Source organism: Hemiscyllium ocellatum, chromosome 9, assembly GCF_020745735.1.
Source record: "Hemiscyllium ocellatum isolate sHemOce1 chromosome 9, sHemOce1.pat.X.cur, whole genome shotgun sequence".
In the NCBI taxonomy this organism is placed as follows: Eukaryota; Metazoa; Chordata; class Chondrichthyes; order Orectolobiformes; family Hemiscylliidae; genus Hemiscyllium; species Hemiscyllium ocellatum.
In genome coordinates this window covers 114,688,152-114,709,437 of record NC_083409.1, presented here as the reverse complement: position 1 = coordinate 114,709,437, position 21,286 = coordinate 114,688,152, and the positions used below count along the sequence as shown (strand labels likewise).

Below are 21,286 nucleotides of genomic sequence, written 5' to 3'. Positions count from 1 at the left end.
TCCTTATTAAACCACGGCTCCCTCACACGACCCTTTCCTCCCTGCCTGACAGGTACATACTTATCAAGGACACTCAATAGTTGCTCCTTGAACAAGATCCACATATCGATTGTGCCCTTCCCTTGAAGCCTACTTTTCCAATCCACGCATCCTAAGTCATGCCTCACCGCATCATAATTTCCCTGCCCCCAGCTATAACTCTTGCCCGGCAGTGCACACTTATCCCTCTCCATCACTAGAGTAAAAGTCACCGAATTGTGGTCACCTGTCTTTAATGTAGATTAAGACACAAACCATGTCCCTTTGGTGGTTTTCTAACCACTTGATTATTTGGATATGAAGCACACATGTTGTTTTTGTCTTCCAAAGTAAACTGGAAGCACTTAACAATTTGAATAGGACGTTGGTTCGGCTACATTTGGAATACTGCGTACAATTCTGGTTGCCGCGTTACCAAAAGGGTGTGGATGCTTTGGAGAGGGTGCAGAGGAGGTTCACCAGGATGTTGCCTGGCAAGGAGAGCACTAGCTATGAGGAGAGGTTGAGTAGATTTAGGATTATTTTCATTAGAAAGACAGAGGTTGAGGGGGGACCTGACTGAGGTCTTCAAAATCATGAGAGGTGTAGACAGGGTGGATAGCAAGAAGCTTTTCCCCAGAGTGGGGGACTCAGTTACATGGGATCATGAGTTCAAGGGTGAGAGGGGAAATATTTAAGAGAGAGATATGTTATAAGTTCTTCACACAGAGGATTGGTGGGTGTCTGGAATACATTGCTAGCAGAGGTGTTAGAGATGGGCATGATAACATCATTTAAGATGTATCTAGACAGATCCATGAATGGGCGGGGAGCAGAGGGATACAGATCCTTAGGAAATAGGCGACAGGTTTAGATCGAGGATCTGGATTGGCGCAGGCTTGGAGGGCCAAAGGGCCTGTTCCTGTGCTGGAATGTTCTTTGTTCTTTGTCTCAACAACCTCTTTGAGATAGATTCATGGGCATTAGGAGATGATCGCTGTGACCTCACTGGTACGTCATGAAGTCTCTGATGTCTTTCTTCAGTTGGTTTGCTTTCTTTCTGATGCCTTGTGTCAAGTCAACTTTCTGTTGTTGGACATTGTCTTTCTTCTTCTTGATCTGACGTTTCAGAGCAGCCTCTGACAACATGGTGTAGCTGCAGTTAAATGTTGTGACTAACTGGTGCTCTGACTCTCGGCGGTGCTTCTCCGTGAGGAACAGGTAGTTGTTGTGGCGAGTGAACGCCAGCCACTCTGCTTCAGCTAGTTTACGCCGCAGCAGGATCTGTTCCCCCCGCAGCTGGTCCTGCTCATATTGTTGGAGGGGCTTGTAACTTTTCTTGAGGGCCTTCTGGAGAAGGCTGCTCCTTGATTGGTCTTCAGCTGCTTTCAGTTTGCGGATCTCATCGATGAGCAGCTGCTGCTTCACCTCTTTCTCCCTCTTGCTATAAGCTTTCTGAATGGCTACAAACGGACCCAGCGAGACACTGCCATGGGTTTTAGCATACAGCCTCATGTCCAGGCCTATGGGTGGCCGGTAGGTAAGCTTGCGCTGTGGTTTGTTCCGTAGCATCTCGTGGATCTGCTGAATGCCCTGACGGACATCTGCACCAGACGCCAAACGAGAGAGCAGCATTTCACGCACAGCATCTGGCTGGTGGATCACTCGAAAAGGCTTCACACTCCCACTGGGATCTGCATAAGCCTTTTCTTTGCCATCTTTCCCAATCTCACATTTTTTCTCCTCATTTGTCAAAGATTCCAGTTCAAATAGCCCTATTTGCAAAAGAGAGAGCACATAGGAGGTTATGATCTTATGACATAATTGCTAAACATTAATCCAGAGATATAGGTAATGTTTGGGTTTAAATGCTAACAGCAGTGATTATAATAAGGTCAGTCAGGTAGGCCTCATAGAATATGAGTTCCCTGATTGAGGCTGTTAATCTGGTCCAATCAGGGAGTGCTGGCTAACATATTAAATGGTTCCTGACTCTGAATGAAGCAGTGCTAAAGTCAAGGATTGTTGATGTGAAAATAAAAGGTGACTTGGCGACGGATACCAGCCTCTGTGGAATTATTTCACTGCCATGTCAGATGGTGGAATTTGAATAAAAATCTGGAAGTAAGTCTAATGATGACCCTGAAGCGCTTGTTGGGAAAAATCCATCAGTGTCACTAATGTCCTTTAGTGAAGGAAACTGCAGTCTTTACCTGGTCTGACCTACACGTGACTCCCTACTCTCTGCAATGTGGCTGAATCTTAACTCACGTCTAGGCAATTAGGGATGGACAATTATTGCTGGTCACCCACATAAATGAATAATTAAAACAAAAATTAGGAACAGGAGACTGGTGGATGTCAGTAAATCATAAAAATAGTGGAAATAACTAAAACATCATGAACACACACACACACACACAAAACCTAAAACTAGGGCTCTCTGATTCAAAATAAGGAGTCAACCTCAAAGGGGTAGGATTTGGCATTCAGTTTGAAAGGGAGATCTGAAACACGTGTGTGAACCTAAATAAGAGCAATTACAAAGGAATGTGTCCAGCATTGACTGGGAAGGGGTTTAACAGAAAAGGCGGCTGATAACAAATGGCAGATGTTTAAAAAAATAGCTCATGGCTCACAGCCAAAATATATCCGAGCGAGAAAGGAGGATTCTCGGAAGAGGATAAACTGGCCACTGATCTAAGAACATAAGAACCAGGAGCAGGAATAGGTCCATCTGGTCCTGTCCAGCCTGCTCCACCATTCAATAAGTTCATGGCTTCAGCTCCACTCACCATAACTCCTTAATTCCTTTACTATTCAAAAATGCATCTATCTTTGCCTTAAAAACACTCAATGAGATGGCCTCAGCTGCTTCACTGGGCAGGGAATTCCACAGATTCACAACCCTCTGGGTGAAGAAGTTCCTCCTCCACTCAGTCCGAAATCTTATTCTGAGACTATGCCCCCTAGTCCTAGTTTCACCCCCCAGTGAAGACAACCTCCCTACCTCGAGCTTATCTATCCCTTCATTATTTTATCTGTTTCTGTAAAACCTCCCATTGTTTTCATCTAATTTCCAACAATTATTGTCCCAGTCTACTCAATCTCACCGAATATAATCCCCACAGTGTGGAAGCAGGCAATTCCACCCATCGAGTCCACACTGACCCTCCGAAGAGCAAAGGCTATGGCACATACCCGACCACCCCCCACCCCCCACCCAACCCTGCATTTCCCAAGGCTAACCCATCTAGCCTGCACATCCCTGCAAACTATGAGGCAATTCAGCTTGGCCAATCCACCCAACCCTGCACAGCTTTGGACTGTGGGGGGAAACGGGAGCGCAGGGAGAATGTGCAAATTTCGCACACACAGTTGCCCCAGGGTTGAATCGAATCCGGGTCCCTGGTGCTGTGAGGCAGCAGTGTTAAATACTGATCCACCACGCTGCCCAGCTCTCCTCATAAGGCAACCCTCTCAATTCCGGAATCAATCCAGCGAACCTCCTCTGCATCCCCTCCAGTACTGGTACATTGTTTCGCAGGTAACAGGATCAAAACTGGACACAGTACCCCAGGGGTGGCCTCACCAGCACCCTGGACAGTTGCAGCATAACCTTCTTATTTTTAAACTTCACCCCCACCCGCCCCCCCTTGCAATGAAGGACAACCATGTCCCTCTGCAGAGCAGCATGCTGCAATTTTTCACCATTTAAATAATTCTGTTATTCCTGCCAAAATGCATGACTGGACATTTACCATGATTTGGAGATGCACAGACAACCTCACAATGCTACACCTCTCCTGCTTCCACCCAAAACATATTAAAACAGCCATTCCCTATGGACAAGCCCTACGCATACACCGGATCTGCTCAGATGAGGAGGAACGTGACGGACACCTGGAAGTACTTAAGGATGCCCTCACAAGAACGGGGTATGATGCTTAATTCATCGACCACCAGTTCCAACGTGCCACAGCAAGGAACCATAATGATCTCCTCAGGACACAGCCCGTGCTGCAACCGACAGGGTACCCCTCGTTGTTCAGTACTTCCCAGGGGCTGAAAAATTACACCATGTTCTTCGTGACCTGCATTATCAATGAGGACGAGCACCTCACCAACACCTTCTCCACACCTCCACTGCTCGCTTTTAAACAACCGCCAAACCTCAAACAGATCATTGTTCGTAGCAAACTGTCCGGCTCTCAGGACAACTCCATGCAACCCTGTCATGGTAGGTGTTGCAAGATGAGTCAGATTGTGGACATAGATACCACCATTACGCGTGGGACACCTCCCACCTTATACATGGCAGTGACTCAGCCAACGTTGTCTATCTTATACGTTGCAGGCAAGGATGCCCGGAGGCATGGTACATTGGGGAAACCGAGCAACGGATGAATGGGCACCGCACAACAATCAACAGACAGGAGGGTTCCCTCCCAGTTGGGGAACACTTCAGTGGTCCAGGACATTCAGCCTCGGACCTTCAGGTGACCATCCTCCAAGGTGGACTTTGGGACAGGCAGCAGAGGAAAGTGGCCGAGCAGAGGCTGATAGCTAAGTTCGGTGCCCATAGGGAGGGCCTCAACTGGGACCTTGGGTTCATGTCACACTACAGGTGACCACCATTGCACTACACACACACACACACACGGACACAGGTACATACAGATGCGCACACAGACACCCACACACACCCTCCCACACTCTCACACACACACACACACACACACACACACACACACACTTACATATATGTTTGTGGGGTGAATTTGTACTTGCAGAGTTACATTGTACTTTGCTCAAAAACTGCATGAATTTATGCAACACTCTGTTATCTCACTTTTTAGATTAGAATCAGTCTAAACATTATGGCACAGACAGAGAACACAGGGGGTTAACATCTTCAACATATTATCCGGCTAATACCAATTGTTACAGTTAACCTGAGAATGTAACTTTTAAAAAAAAGTTTTGTGATTTACACATGAAAGAAGTGAAACTATCATGGTATTCGAACAGATGAAAAACTCAACAAACAATCAAGGTATTATTCAATGTATAATTTCAGTTACATCACACTGTAAACTTTTGCTACAAATTCTGTGTCTTACAATTGTGTCCCCCACAATCACCTGATGAAGGAGCGTCGCTCCGAAAGCTAGTGTGCTTCCAATTAAACCTGTTGGACTATAACCTGGTGTTGTGTGATTTGTAACTCTGACATTTACCAACATTGTACTCCACCTGCTAGACACTTAACCTATGTATAATCCCTTTGTTATTCAAGGTAGTTTATGATAGTATTAAATTGAAAGAAAAAAAAACGTACAGTGTGGTCATGATCAGTAAACCAGAGAATTGGAAAAGGTTTAAAAGCTAACAAAAGATAACCAAAACAATGGGCAAGGTAAATTTGATAGTAAACTAGCAGGACATTTCAGCGTCTTCATAACCGAGGCCAAAGGGAACACAAGCTCCTTAGAGTTCCTCATAAGACCTTCCCTCCATACCAGGAAACATCCTGGTAAATCTCTTCTGCACCTTTTCCAAAGTTTCCACATCCTTCCTGTAATGGGGTGACCAGAACTGTACACAATATTCCAAGTGCAGCCACACTAGCTTTGTATATAGTTGCAGCATAGATCCCTGACAGTTGCCACCCAGGTTGATAGAGTTGTTAAGAAGGCATACAGTGTGTTAGCTTTTATTGGGAGAGGGATTGAGTTTTGAAACCATGAGGTTATGCTGCAGCTGTACAAAAATCTGGTGCGGCCGCACTTGGAGTATTGTGTACAGTTCTGGTCACCGCATTATAGGAAGGATGTGGAAGCTTTGGAAAGGTTCAGAGGAGATTTACTAGGATGTTGCCTGGTCTGGAGGGAAGGTAAAAACAATGACTGCAGATGCTGGAAACCAGATTCTGGATCAGTGGTGCTGGAAGAGCACAGCAGTTCAGGCAGCATCCGAGGAGCAGGAAAATCGACGTTTCGGGCAAAAGCCCTTCATCAGGAATACAGGCAGAGAGCCTGATGGGTGAAGAGATAAGTGAGAGGAGGGTGGGGGTGGGGAAAAGGTATCATAGACCACAATAGGTGAGTGGGGGAGTGGATGAAGGTGATAGGTCAGGGGGGAGGGTGGAGTAGATAGGTGGGAAAGAAGATAGGCAGGTCGGACAAGTCAGTGCTGAGCTGGAAGTTTGGAACTAGGGTGAGGTGGGGGAAGGGGAAATGAGGAAACTGGTGAAGTCCACATTGATGCCCTGGGGTTGAAGTGTTCCATGGCGGAAGATGAGGCGTTCTTCCTCCAGGCGTCTGGTGGTGAGGGAGCAGCTGTGAAAGAGGCCCAGGACCTCCATGTTCTCGGCAGAGTGGGAGGGGGAGTTGAAATGTTGGGCCACGGGGCGGTGTGGTTGATTGGTGCGGGTGTCCCGGAGATGTTCCCTAAAGCGTTCTGCTAGGAGGCGCCCAGTCTCCCCAATGTAGAGGAGACCGCATCGGGAGCAACGGATACAATAAATGATATTAGTGGATGTGCAGGTAAAACTTTGATGGATGTGGAAGGCTCCTTTAGGGCCTTGGATGGAGGTGAGGGAGGAGGTGTGGGCACAGGTTTTACAATTCCTGCAGTGGCAGGGGAAGGTGCCAGGATGGGAGGGTGGGTTGTAGGGGGGCATGGACCTGACCAGGTAGTCACAGAATGGTATGGAGGGAAGGTCCTACGAGGAAAGGCTGAGGGACTTGGGGCTGTTTTCATTACAGAAAAGAAGGTTGAGAGGTGATTAATTGAGACATATAAGATAATTAGAGGGTTAGATAGGGTGGACAGTGAGAGCCTATTTCCTTGGATGGTGATGGCTAGCACGAGGGGCCATTAATTTAAATTGAGGGGTAAGAGATATAGGACAGATGTCAGAGGTGTTTTTTTTAACTCAGAGAGTAGTAAGGGTGTGGAACGCTCTGCCTGCAACAGTAGTAGACTCGCCAACTTTAGGGGCATTTAAATGGTCATTGGATAAACATATGGATGAGAATGGAATAGTGTAGGTTAGATGGACTTCAGATTGTTATAACCTGTCAGCGCAACATCGAGAGCCGAAGGGTCTGTACTGCGCTGTAATGCTCTATGCTCTAGGAAAGCAACTTGAACAATCAATGGGGTTAAAGGCTGGTATGTCTCCTGCATATACTGGGATGCCTCCTAGGGTATTAAAGGATGTAGCTACAGAGATTGTGAATGCATTGGTAACAAACTTCCAAGAATTCTTAGATTCTGGAAAATAATTGGATGATGAAAAACTGCCATTTAACATTTTATTCAAAAACCAAGTGATGTAAAGACAGGCTAGTTTGCTTTACTTCTAATCTTGGTGAAATGTTAGCGTCTATCCATGATAAAGGATGGAATAACAGTGCACTTCAAATGTACATAATACAAGCTAGCAGAGTCAACATGCTTCATAAAGGGGAAATCATGCCTGATAAATGTATTACAATTCTGTGAGAATAGATACAGGAGATCAAGAAGCTATAATACATTTGGATTTCAAAAAGACATCCAATAAGGCGCTGCACCTAAAGCTACCTCATAAGCAAGAACCCAGGGTGTTGAGGTCGTATATTGGTGTAGACTAGCTATCCACTAGGAGACAGATAAATGGTCATTTTCAGGACAGCAAATCAGTGTTGGGGTCACAATTATTGACAGTACTGAGCAATGACTTGGATGCAGGGAAAGGGAATACAATGGCCAAGTTGGCAAATGACACAAAAATACACAAGAAGATAAGTGGGGAGGATAAGACAAAAAGCCCACATCCACAGTTCTTCGGGTTTTTATTAGAGACAAGAAGGAATTCCTTCTCATGGGATGTAGTGAAACTGTGGACTTCTGCACCACAGGGGGCTGTCAGGGCTGGATCATTCCGTTCACTCAAGGCTGAGACCGACCGATTTTTAATCAGAAAGGGAATCAAGGGTTATGGGGAAAAGGCAGGAAAGTGGAGATGAGGGTTATCAGATCAGCCATGATCCCATTGAATGGTGGAGTAGTCTCAATGGGCTGAATGGCCTACTCCTACATCTTATGGTTTTGTGGGTAATTGGGTGCTATGACTGGCATGAGGCAGTAGGAGGCGTGGCCAGGCCTTTCAGATCTGGTGTTACCTAGCTGTTCGACCAAGCTATAACCTGTCTGACATTTCCTGGCTAAATGCAGAGGGTAAGTTGTGCATGTCCACTCTGAGCTCACAGTCTATGACATTCACACAAGGCCACTGGGAATAGTCCTATTGCCCATTGGATCTTTACATATTTTGGGTAGTTTGCATTCACAAAATTGATCAACCGTACCTGGTTGAGGGGCACGATCTGACTTTCTCAAGATTCGATGTCTGAAAATGCTGCTTTTATTTGGCTGAAAGTTTGGAGAGTTCCATCTGTTCCACCGTGCAATACATGGGTAAATGCCAGAGGTTATTTCTTTGGCTTCACACCGATCCTACATAATAAAACACAACCAGAATAAAAGGTTCTTCAATATAAAATTGCCTGCTATTTCTTATTCTTCCATGGGATATGGGTATCACTGAGCAAGCCAACATTTACTGCTCACCCCTCATTCCCATTGGATAGTTTGCAAGGCCATTGTCGATAGCAGCTCAGAGTTAATTCTTTGCTGGGGGTCTGGAGTCACAGGCAGGCCAGTCCAGGCAAGGACAGCAGACCTCCTTCCCTAAAGAAACTCAGTGAACCAGAGGGGTATTTTCAACAGAAGTCACTGGGCAAACTCAGCAAGGCAGGCAGCATCTGTGGACAGAAAGCAGAATTAACATTCCAAGTACAGTTCTGAGGAAGGGTCACTGGACCCTAAACATTAACTTTGCTTTCTCTCCACAGATGCTGCAAGACCTGCTGAATTTCACCAGTGATGTTTTCATTACACCACGCAATGACATTCTCATGATCACCACCACTCAGACTAGCTCTGAACTCCAGATGTTCATGAATTAATTGAAGTTAAATTTTACAAGTTACCATTATGGGATTTGAATCCACATTCCCAGCATATTATCCTGGCCTTTGGAATACTAATCCAGTGATATTACCATTACACTATAGCCTTTGAATTGCTGGGATAGGAATTTTGCCCAGCTTTCCAGCGGACTAGCCCTGCCATTGCCCTAACAGCTCTCCACGGCAGACACGAGTCAATATTACATTACAAGCAGCATTCCTCTGCTGGACCAGTGGGACAACCTCAAATATCAGTTCCAGGTACCTCTGCAATGGATTTTTATCATTGATTGGACAGTGCAATGGTGCTGCAAGTTTGAACTAAAGAAGATTCTCATTTCAATTAATTGTTTGAATTCAGTAAAATGAAAATGGAAAAATCTTCTCTGCACAGAGAAATTAACTGCATGACCCACATTTAATTTCTCCTTAAAACATACAGGATGTTAAAACATAAAGGATGTTAAAACATACAGGATGTTAAAACATACAGGATGTTAAAACATAAAGGATGTTAAAACATAAAGGATGTTAAAACATAAAGGATGTTAAAACATACAGGATGTTAAAACATACAGGATGTTAAAACATAAAGGATGTTAAAACATACAGGATGTTAAAACATACAGGATGTTAAAACATAAAGGATGTTAAAACATAAAGGATGTTAAAACATACAGGATGTTAAAACATAAAGGATGTTAAAACATAAAGGATGTTAAAACATAAAGGATGTTAAAACATACAGGATGTTAAAACATAAAGGATGTTAAAACATACAGGATGTTAAAACATACAGGATGTTAAAACATACAGGATGTTAAAACATACAGGATGTTAAAACATAAAGGATGTTAAAACATACAGGATGTTAAAACATAAAGGATGTTAAAACATAAAGGATGTTAAAACATAAAGGATGTTAAAACATAAAGGATGTTAAAACATAAAGGATGTTAAAACATACAGGATGTTAAAACATAAAGGATGTTAAAACATAAAGGATGTTAAAACATAAAGGATGTTAAAACATAAAGGATGTTAAAACATAAAGGATGTTAAAACATACAGGATGTTAAAACATAAAGGATGTTAAAACATAAAGGATGTTAAAACATAAAGGATGTTAAAACATAAAGGATGTTAAAACATAAAGGATGTTAAAACATACAGGATGTTAAAACATACAGGATGTTAAAACATACAGGATGTTAAAACATAAAGGATGTTAAAACATACAGGATGTTAAAACATACAGGATGTTAAAACATAAAGGATGTTAAAACATAAAGGATGTTAAAACATACAGGATGTTAAAACATAAAGGATGTTAAAACATAAAGGATGTTAAAACATACAGGATGTTAAAACATACAGGATGTTAAAACATACAGGATGTTAAAACATAAAGGATGTTAAAACATAAAGGATGTTAAAACATAAAGGATGTTAAAACATAAAGGATGTTAAAACATACAGGATGTTAAAACATACAGGATGGTAAAACATACAGGATGTTAAAACATACAGGATGTTAAAACATACAGGATGTTAAAACATACAGGATGTTAAAACATAAAGGATGTTAAAACATAAAGGATGTTAAAACATAAAGGATGTTAAAACATACAGGATGTTAAAACATACAGGATGGTAAAACATACAGGATGTTAAAACATACAGGATGTTAAAACATACAGGATGTTAAAACATAAAGGATGTTAAAACATAAAGGATGTTAAAACATACAGGATGTTAAAACATACAGGATGGTAAAACATACAGGATGTTAAAACATACAGGATGTTAAAACATACAGGATGGTAAAACATACAGGATGTTAAAACATACAGGATGTTAAAACATACAGGATGGTAAAACATACAGGATGTTAAAACATAAAGGATGTTAAAACATACAGGATGTTAAAACATACAGGATGTTAAAACATACAGGATGGTAAAACATACAGGATGTTAAAACATACAGGATGTTAAAACATACAGGATGTTAAAACATACAGGATGTTAAAACATACAGGATGTTAAAACATAAAGGATGTTAAAACATACAGGATGTTAAAACATACAGGATGGTAAAACATACAGGATGTTAAAACATACAGGATGTTAAAACATACAGGATGGTAAAACATACAGGATGTTAAAACATACAGGATGTTAAAACATACAGGATGTTAAAACATACAGGATGTTAAAACATACAGGATGTTAAAAAAACAAAAATGGTTGGAGAAACTCAGCAGATCTGGCTGCATCTGTGAGGAGAGAAATAGAGTTCATTTTCAAAGTCAAGTGACCATTCTTCAGAGCTGACAGTAGCTTTGATGACAGTAGTTCCTGATGAAGGGCTTATGCCCGAAACATCGACTCTCCTGTTCCTTGGATGCTGCCTGACCTGCTGCGCTTTTCCAGCAACACATTTTCAGCTCAGTAGCTTTGAAAAGGTTGGTATATACTGTATACTGAAGAGGGTGGGACCTGCTGGGTTTCTCCAGCAACCTCTGTTTTTCTTTCAGATCTTTTGCATCTGCAGTTCTATGTTTTATATGAATACAGTAGTCCTCCCATAACCGTGGGGGATACGTTCCAAGAGCTACAGAGGAAGCCCTGAAACCGTGGATAGAAGTGAATCCATTCATTTAAATGGGGAATGTACCTTACCAGCAGCCCCTTGGACCCTGGTTCTGGAATGTTCCCAGTAATATGTATGGGCCATGGTAAACTGTGTGTAACTGAAACCATGGATACAGCGGTTACCCTGTACCTAGAATGGAGAGGTTGTTTTCTGAGGAAAGTTTTGTATCCACTGGAGTTGAGAAGAATAAGAAATGACTTGATTTGAAAAATATAAGATTCAACATTGTCTTGACAGAGTAGATGCAGAGAGATGTTTCCTCTTGTGGGAGAATCTAGAATGAGGAGTTCCTGCTCAACTATAAGGATTTTCCAGAAGAAAGGTTATACCGAAAAGTTGGACTTCACCTCCTGGTGCTGCCTGCCTTGCTGTGTTCTCCCAACCTCCTGCCTGTCCCTCCTGGTGCTGCCTGCCTTGCTGTGTTCTCCCAACCTCCTGCCTGACCCTCCTGGTGCTGCCTGCCTTGCTGTGTTCCCCCAGCCTCCTGCCTGTCCCTCCTGATGCTGACTGCCTTGCTGTGTTCCCCCAGCCTCCTGCCTGTCCCTCCTGGTGCTGCCTGCCTTGCTGTGTTTCCCCAGCCTCCTGCCTGTCCCTCCTGGTGCTGCCTGCCTTGCTGTGTTCCCCCAGCCTCCTGCCTGGCCCTCCTGATGCTGCCTGCCTTGCTGTGTTCCCCCAGCCTCCTGCCTGGCCCTCCTGATGCTGCCTGCCTTGCTGTGTTCCCCCAGCCTCCTGCCTGTCCCTCCTGATGCTGCCTGCCTTGCTGTGTTCTCCCAACCTCCTGCCTGACCCTCCTGGTGCTGCCTGCCTTGCTGTGTTCTCCCAACCTCCTGCCTGACCCTCCTGATGCTGCCTGCCTTGCTGTGTTCCCCCAGCCTCCTGCCTGTCCCTCCTAGTGCTGCCTGGCTTACTGTGTTCTCCCAGCCTCCTGCCTGGCCCTCCTGATGCTGACTGCCTTGCTGTGTTCCCCCAGCCTCCTGCCTGTCCCTCCTGATGCTGACTGCCTTGCTGTGTTCCCCCAGCCTCCTGCCTGTCCCTCCTGGTGCTGCCTGCCTTGCTGTGTTTCCCCAGCCTCCTGCCTGTCCCTCCTGGTGCTGCCTGCCTTGCTGTGTTCCCCCAGCCTCCTGCCTGGCCCTCCTGATGCTGCCTGCCTTGCTGTGTTCCCCCAGCCTCCTGCCTGGCCCTCCTGATGCTGCCTGCCTTGCTGTGTTCCCCCAGCCTCCTGCCTGTCCCTCCTGATGCTGCCTGCCTTGCTGTGTTCCCCCAGCCTCCTGCCTGTCCCTCCTGGTGCTGCCTGCCTTGCTGTGTTCCCCCAGCCTCCTGCCTGGCCCTCCTGATGCTGCCTGCCTTGCTGTGTTCCCCCAGCCTCCTGCCTGGCCCTCCTGATGCTGCCTGCCTTGCTGTGTTCCCCCAGCCTCCTGCCTGGCCCTCCTGATGCTGCCTGCCTTGCTGTGTTCCCCCAGCCTCCTGCCTGTCCCTCCTGGTGCTGCCTGCCTTGCTGTGTTCTTCCAGCCTCCTGCCTGTCCCTCCTGGTGCTGCCTGCCTTGCTGTGTTCCCCCAGCCTCCTGCCTGTCCCTCCTGATGCTGCCTGCCTTGCTGTGTTCTTCCAGCCTCCTGCCCGTCTACTTTAGTTTCCAGCATCTGCAGGCTTTTTGTCTCAAATATCAGGGCTTCCCCATTTAAAGTTAAGGAGAGGCAAAACACTATCTCTGTGCATCTTTGGAACTCTCATTCTGTAAAGATGATCAAACAAGAGTCTTTGAATTGTCACCATTTTTGGCGGCCCCTCGCAGATGAGGATGACTCTCTGTCATTCTCAGAGTGAGTGAGTAACAATGCAGCTCCCACAGGCTCTGATACACTTGGGGCAAGTGATAGATCACTGGCAGGGGTGGGTGGGGCATTGGGGAATCTCCTGTCCGTTCCTCTCACCATTGACTCTCCTATTCTCCCCCCTTCCCTGCTGAGCCACAGAGCCAGGCTCAGTTTGAAAGACCTGGCTGCTGTTGCTTTCCCCTGGTAAGTCCTCCCCCCAACAGTATCCAAAACGGTGTACTTGTTATTGAGGGGAACGGCCACAGGGGATCCCTGCACTTTCCCTTTCCCTCTCCTGATGGTCACCCGGTTACCTTTATCCTGTAACTTAGGCGTGACTACCCCCTTATAACTCCTCTCTAACACTGCCTCAGCTCCCGAATGATCTGAAGTTCATCCAGCTCCATCTCCAGTTCCCTCATGTGGTCTGTGAGGAGCTGGAGTTGGACACACCTCTGGCAGGGGAAGTCAGCAGGGACACTAGTGGTGACTCTGACTTCTCACCTCCTACAAGAGGAGCATGCAACTGCCCTAGCCTCTGTCCCCTCTACTCTAAACTGCCAAAGAGAGATTGAATAAATGATAAAGAAAAGCCTTACCCTACCACCCCTCCCCACACAGTCTTTGTTATTGGTTAGAGGAGGTGGACGGGTGCGAGACATTACACGTGTAAGTGTTTCAGGTTTAGCCACTGTCCAAATATAATAGTTCACTTGCCCAGCAATCCCCATGTCCACATCTGCTCCTGTTGAGGCTTTGCTCTGCCTATTCACAAGGTAAGTAGTTAAGAGGGAATTGTACCTTCCCAGCAGCCCCCTGGCCCACGCTGTCACAGGGATCTGGTTCGAATCCCACTCAGGCAGATGAGGAGATTAAAATTCAATAAAAATCTGGAATGAATTGTCTTATGATGACCATGAAACTGTTGTTGATTTTGGGAAAAACTCCATCTGATTCATTAATATCCTTTAGGGAACGAAACTGCCATTTTTACCTGGTCTGGCCGACATGTGTGACTCCAGACCCACAGCAATGGGGTTGGATTGTGACTGCCCTTAGGGATAGGCATAAATGCTGGCTTAGTCTGCAACATCCACATCTAATGAATTTTTGATAAAGTCATTCAATCTGTATGCATTTTATTTGGGCTGGAAAGTGTCAGGTGGGTGTAGGGGTAGAGTTTTTTGGAGATTGGCGAATATTATGTCATGTTTTGAGGGGCACCTTCAAAGGAGAAAAAGCCTTTCCTGCACACCTTTTCCCCAGGGTTCAGGAAAAGCATCCAACATCCACTGCCCAGCCCAGTACAATGCTGGTGGCAGAATAAGCTCCTCCTGTAACCCTCCATCAGCCAGCCAAAGGCCTTGATAAGCCTCAGAAAGGACAGGGTGGAGGATGCCTTGCTCACTCACCGTAATTTGAGTTCAGCTGAGGGAATCGCAGGAGGCCAGTGGACTAGCTCCTTGACTGATGATACTTGACTGCCCCCTTACAATGTCTCAAACACACTCAGTGGGGATCGGTAAAGCCCATTTTGGAGTTGTGACCACTGTTTGACATGACAGTCGGGTCCTGAACCAAGTCTCAAAATCCTGACCCTTGTACTAACCAGCACAGACAGAGAAATTGCTCATATTATCAGACATACCTCCAGTAGTGCAATATCCAGCTTGTTTGTATCTATCTGTAATTGGACAATGTTGTGTTGGCTATCTTCCTTACCTCTGCTGCCTGCTACCTAGATAAGCAAGAAGACAGTTTAATTCCTGATGTACTGAACACATCAATAATTAGATCAATCCACATAACAAATCATCCCAGGCAGTTTGAAATGTCATTGAAGATTAGAACTGGACTCAATTTTGTAATTTTTCAATCCATTTTGTAATTACAGTTAATTAAGCAAGATCAATAAAAACATCATTCAAATTTTATAATACCAATAGTTCTCGGAGTAAAACCTGCTGCATTCCCTAAGTTGTTCACCAGCTGTGCTGACCGTGGTGAAAATATAATGGCAGAGAGAACAAACTGATTCAGTTCCCACTGAGACAACCATGGAATTGGATCTGGAACTAAACAGATGCATCTCAGTGCTCAGATACACAGTCCCACCCTGTGTTCTGATATACAATCCCACCCAGTGCTCAGATACACAGTCCCACCCTGTGTTCTGATATACAATCCCACCCAGTGCTCAGATACACAGTCCCACCCAGTTATCGGATATGCATTCCCACCCAGTGCTCAGATACACAGTCCCACCCAATGTTGTTACACAGTCCTACTCAGTGCTCACTTACACATTCCCACCCAGTGCTCAGATACACAACCTGTACAAATGATCTGATATGCTGTATCTCCCCTGCTGATACTGAAACCTGATGTTATTTTGTCTGGGATGAAAGTGTAAATTTCAAACCCTAAACCCCGCATCATGGTTCAGACTCACACATAAACTGCCATCCTGCAGCACATGAATACCCTCACTGCATAACTCTCCGTGGAGCTCCAGAAATGGGAAACCACGTTCTTTACATGGAACCGGTACAATTCTAGTTTAGCAAAACAAAATAACAAGTAACATAACGTTAGTATTTTAATAATAACTTATGACAATTCTAATGAAATTAACAATTCTTGGATTTTTGTTTATCTGTGTGTGTGTTTGAAAGTTAGAACCTGTTGGGGTGAGTTCTGGTTGACTGGAAACGGTAACTTTAATGATTTGAATGCATCCAGCCAGCTTGGGTATGTAACATTCTGCCTGGGAACAGGGACAGGGCTTGTTGGGAGATTATAATAGATCACATCAATCAGTTCAAGCTGGACCTGAGAGGAGCCCTGGGCATCATTGGTGACTAAATGGTGTTTAGAGTTGGGGTTCAGGGATACTCGGGAACAGTATTTGCTCAGTGGATTGAATTGAGTTTATTTATTGTCACGTGTACCGAGGCAGAGTGAAAAGCTTTGTCGGGAAGATTGTAATTCAGAGAAGGCCAAATGCAGCATGGCCTAAAAGCTGAGGACATGTGTTTCGACATTGAAGTATAACTGGCCATCAAAGGGGGGCACAGGTTCAGTAATTGGTCAGCCCAGGTGGGAAAGAAGACCAAAAAGACTGAATCTTGGATCAGATTTGAGGGAAGTATGGAAGTGTGCCTATTAATTGAGGATTACAACCAGGGAACACAGGCAGAGTAGAGCTCATGTCAATGGAGAACCACATCAAATTCAAGGAGGCTCAAGAGCCATAGTGTTCTGCTCAGAGCACTAGAGGGCTGGCATTGTGCCAGTGATTAGATGCTCAAGAGCAGCCTTGAGAATCCAGTGTGACAGAATCACAGAGGAAGAGGTTGAGCAACTGAGATGAGCAGCAGTTTGGGTAGTCTGAGGTGGAGCAGGGTTTTGGGAAGAACAGAAGAGATATCATAAACAGAAGAACCAACATTTCAGGTACAAGCCCTTCATTAGCCCTTCCTGATGAAGGGCTTATGCCGGAACGTTGATTCTCCTGTTCCTCGGATGCTGCCTGACCTGGGCTTTTCCAGCACCACACTCTCAGTCTGGTCTTAGGCCCAAACATAAGGTTTGGTTTTAAAAAGTGCGATGGGACCACTAAAGAAAGGAAATCAGAGGGAATGTTATTGATCGCATTAGCAGCATTGTCATGTGATTGTCAGTCTATATTAAGTTGTGGTTATTTGTTTTTCTACTACATATAGAAATGCATCACTGACCCCAAGACTCAGAGGCACATAAAGCTCTACTGGAAGACTTGATAGGGATGTACAGTACCATGATGATTGTGGGTCTGGAGTCACATATAGAGCAGACCAGGTAGGGATGGCTTTTTTCCTTTCCTAAAGGGTATTAGTGAACCAAATGGATTTTCCTGACAATCAACAATGGATTTCATAGTCATCATTAAACTCTTAATTCTAGAATTTTATTGAATTCAAATTCCACCACCTACTGTGGTAAGATTTTCTTTGCAATAATACCCCAAGGCCATCACTTCTCCTGCTTCATTATTCATTCCCACAGAAAACAGTTGAAGCCAAAACTTTGCACGAATTCAAGAAAGAGTTGGATGTAGCAACTGGGGCTGCAGAGATCAAACAGTACGGGGGAGAAAATGGGAACAGAGTACTGAGTCAGATGGCCAGCTGTGATCGCATTAAATGGTGGAACAGGCTCAAAGGGCTGAATGGCCTCCTCCTGCTCTTAATTTCTATGTTTCAATGTTTCTATGCAACAGACCACCAGCACAGAGTCAACATCTACATAGGGTGAGAATTGTCCCTGTGATTACACATCCCAGTACAGGGTGAATGTCTCAGGAGAGAAGAAAGATAAAAACCCAAACAAAACTTTAGAAAAAATACATAAAAATATCAGCAATACTAAAATAAGAGTGAAAGGAGGAAAGGGAAACTGCAACATGTAAAATCAAAGTGAGCAACAAATGGAGCACCAAAATAGAAAGTGGATTTAAAATAATAAGTTATAACTAGCTTTTATATTTTTGTGCAGTATTAGTGGATTTAACAAAAGAGAAACAGTTTGACAATTAGAGTCATAGAGTCCGACAGCACAGAGACAGGCCCTTGGGTACAAACTGTCTATGCTGACTAAAATGTCCATCTACACGAACCCCATTTCCCTGCTCTTGGCCCATATCCTTCTAATCCTTTCCTGTCCATGTATTTGTCCAAATGGCTTTTAAGTGTTGTTCATATACCTGCCTCAACCACTTCCACTGGCAGCTCATTCCATTTGCGTACCACCCTCTGTGTAAGACAGTTGCCCCTCAGGTTCCCTTTTATTCTTTCCCCTCTAACCTTAAACTGATGCCCTCTAGTCCTCAATTTCCCAACCCTGGGAAAAAGACTGAGTGAATTCACCTATCCATACCTCTCATGATTAGATTACATTACATTACTTACAGTGTGGAAACAGACCCTTCGGCCCAACAAGTCCACACCGACCCTCCGAAGAGCAACCCACCCAGACCCATTCCCCTACATTAACCCCTTCACCTAACACTACGGGCAATTTAGCGTGGACAATTCACCTAACCTGCTGTGGGACTGTGGGAGGAAACCGGAGCACCCAGAGGAAATCCAAGCAGACACGGGAGAATGTGCAAACTCCACACAGACAGTTATCTGAGGCAGGAATTGAACTCTGGTTTCTGGGGCTGTGAGGCAGCAATGCTAACCACTGTGCCACCGTGCCACCCTATGATCTTATACACCTCTATAAGATTCCTCCTCAGTCTCTTACACTCTAAAGAAAAAGGTCTTCTCTTGTCCAACGTCTCACAATAACTCAGACCATTGAGTCTGGGCAACATCCTTATAAATTTCTTCTGTACTCTTTCCTGTTTAATAACATCCTTCCTGTAGCAAGGTGACCAAAACTGAACACAATACTCCAAGTGCGGTCACACCAATGTCCTGTACAACTGCAACATAACTTCCCAGTTTCCATAATCAATGCCCTGACTGATGAAGGTCAGTGTGCTAAAAGCCTTCTTCGCTGCCCTGTCTACTTGGGACTCCACTTTCAGAGAACCGTGCACCTGAGCTCCAAGGTCCCTCTGTTCCACTACACTCCTTAAGGCCCTACCATTCACCATGAAACTCCTACCTTGATTTGACTTTACAAAATGCAGCACCTCACACTTACCTATATTAAACTCCATTTTCCATTTCTCAGTCCATTTCCCCAGCTGATCAAGGTTCTGCTGCAATTTCTGATAACAATCCTCGCCATCTTCGTTACCACCATCTGCAAATTTACTGATCATGCCGTGTACATTCTCACCCAAGTCAGTGATATAGATAACAAACAGCAATGGGCCCAGCATCGACCCCTGAGGCACTCCACTAGTCACCGGCCTCCAGTCCAACAAGCATCCTTCCACTGTTACCTTTTGCTTCCTACCATCAGGCCAATTGTGTATCCAATTTGCCAACTCCCTCTGGATTCTATGTGATCTAACCTTCCAGAGCAGCCTACCATGTGGAACCTTATCAAAGGCCTTACTGAAATCCATCTAAATATGTCTACTGCCCTGCCCTCATCAACCTTCCTGGTCACTTCATCAAAGAACTCTAACAAATCAGTGACAGGAAAGCAGAAAGGGAACATCTTATCAGGTCAATTTACAGAATAAGGGCTAGGAAATAAGAAATCATAAATTAATCAATACCCCAGCTTCTTTCTGACCAAGAACCCACGAAACCATCGTTGAATGATCAGCACTGGAGAGCGATGGGCAAGGATGTTGTTGATAGTAGAGAGCAGACTCCTGATACGTCTCAACTCCGTACACCAGGTGGAGATCTGTGTGAGGGGTGAGAGCACCAACACTGGTTCAACAAGGAATCAAAGTGCTTCTTATAAAGCAGGAACAGCAAGAAGTGATCAGTTAGCACCGTTTCCCATCAGTGATCCATGGGAGTTTGAGAAAGAAGTATTTAGTTATCTCCAAAATGGCCATTTAAATCAACTTCATCTGGTAGAATTTAAAACCACACCTGTAAAATGTACAGTGCTAGGAAAGCAGTAAAGCAGCTCAAGGTGCTTCACATTAGCAATTTATCAAACAAAATTTGACAGAAAACAACTTACAGCAATATAATGACAGGTAACTCGGTCCAAGAGGTCACATTAAAGAGCATCATTATGGAGGAATCAGGGAAGTAGAGATGTGCAGGGAGGGATTTTCATACGTCAATGCTGAAGACATTGTCAGTAATTTGACAGCAATAAGCTCAGTGATAACTCTTGTGCTCATCTGGTTCTGGTTAATGTCAGTGGAGGAGCTCATCATGGGATCACTATCTACACAGAGTCAGAGAATTTTACAGCACAGCAAGAGGCCATTCAGCCCATCCTGTCTGCACTGGCTTTCAAAACACTACCCAGTGAGTCGCACTGTCCAGCCCTACCTCCACAGCCCTAGAATTTCATCACTTCCAAACATCTCCAGCTCTCTTTTGAAACCTCCTCTGGAATCCACCTCCACCACCCTCCCAGGCAGAGATCCAAACAACTCTCTGAGTAAAGACATTTCTACTCATCTCACTTGCTGACTTGCGACTAAGGGTGGCACTGTGGCTCAGTAGTTAGCACTGCTGCCTCACAGCACCAGGGATCCTGGCTCAATTCCTGCCTCGGATGACTGTCTGTGTGGAGTTTGTACATTCTCCCTGTGTCTGCGTGGGTTTCCTCCCACAGTCCAAAGCCCCAGATCGTGGTCCACGTTGGCACCAACGATATAGGTAGGAAGAAGGGTGAGGATGTCAGACAGGCTTTCAGGGAGCTAGGTTGGAAGCTCAGAGTTAGAACAAACAGAGTTGTAGTCTCTGGTTTGTTACCCGTGCCACGTGATAGAGAGTCGAGGAACAGGGAGAGAGAGCAGTTAAATGCGTGGCTACAGGGATGGTGCAGGAGGGAGGGATTCCGGTTTCTGGACAACTGGGGTCCTTTCTGGGGAAGGTGGGACCTCTATAAAAAGGATGGTCTACACTTGAACCTGAGGGGCACCAGTATCCTTGGGGGGAGGTTTGCTAGTGCTCTTTGGGAGGGTTTAAACTAACTCCGCGGGGGCATGGGAACCAGGACCGTAGCTTTAGGGTACAGGACCTTGAGTGTAGGGAGGTTAGGAATAATGCAGCGATCTCTAAGGAGGGTGCCTGTAACCAGAAAGGTGGATTGAAGTGTGTATACTTCAATGCCAGAAGTATAAGGAATAAGGTAGG

General features: G+C 44.9%; 1 protein-coding gene across 1 annotated transcript in view; it reads right to left on the bottom strand.

Moving 5' to 3' along the window:
• Positions 1 to 305: 305 nt before the first annotated feature.
• LOC132818876 (leucine-rich repeat and IQ domain-containing protein 3-like) overlaps positions 306 to 21,286 on the bottom strand; it is a 38,849-nt gene continuing 17,868 nt past the window's right edge. Inside the window, exons 4-8 of the mRNA XM_060830031.1 lie at positions 19,732 to 19,865; positions 15,964 to 16,066; positions 15,160 to 15,249; positions 8,379 to 8,526; positions 306 to 1,793 (exon numbers count right to left, since the gene is read on the bottom strand). Of these exons, the coding sequence (XP_060686014.1) occupies positions 1,024 to 1,793; positions 8,379 to 8,526; positions 15,160 to 15,249; positions 15,964 to 16,066; positions 19,732 to 19,865 (1,245 nt within the window). The 3' untranslated portion in view covers positions 306 to 1,023. The remainder of the gene's footprint in view (positions 1,794 to 8,378; positions 8,527 to 15,159; positions 15,250 to 15,963; positions 16,067 to 19,731; positions 19,866 to 21,286) is intronic.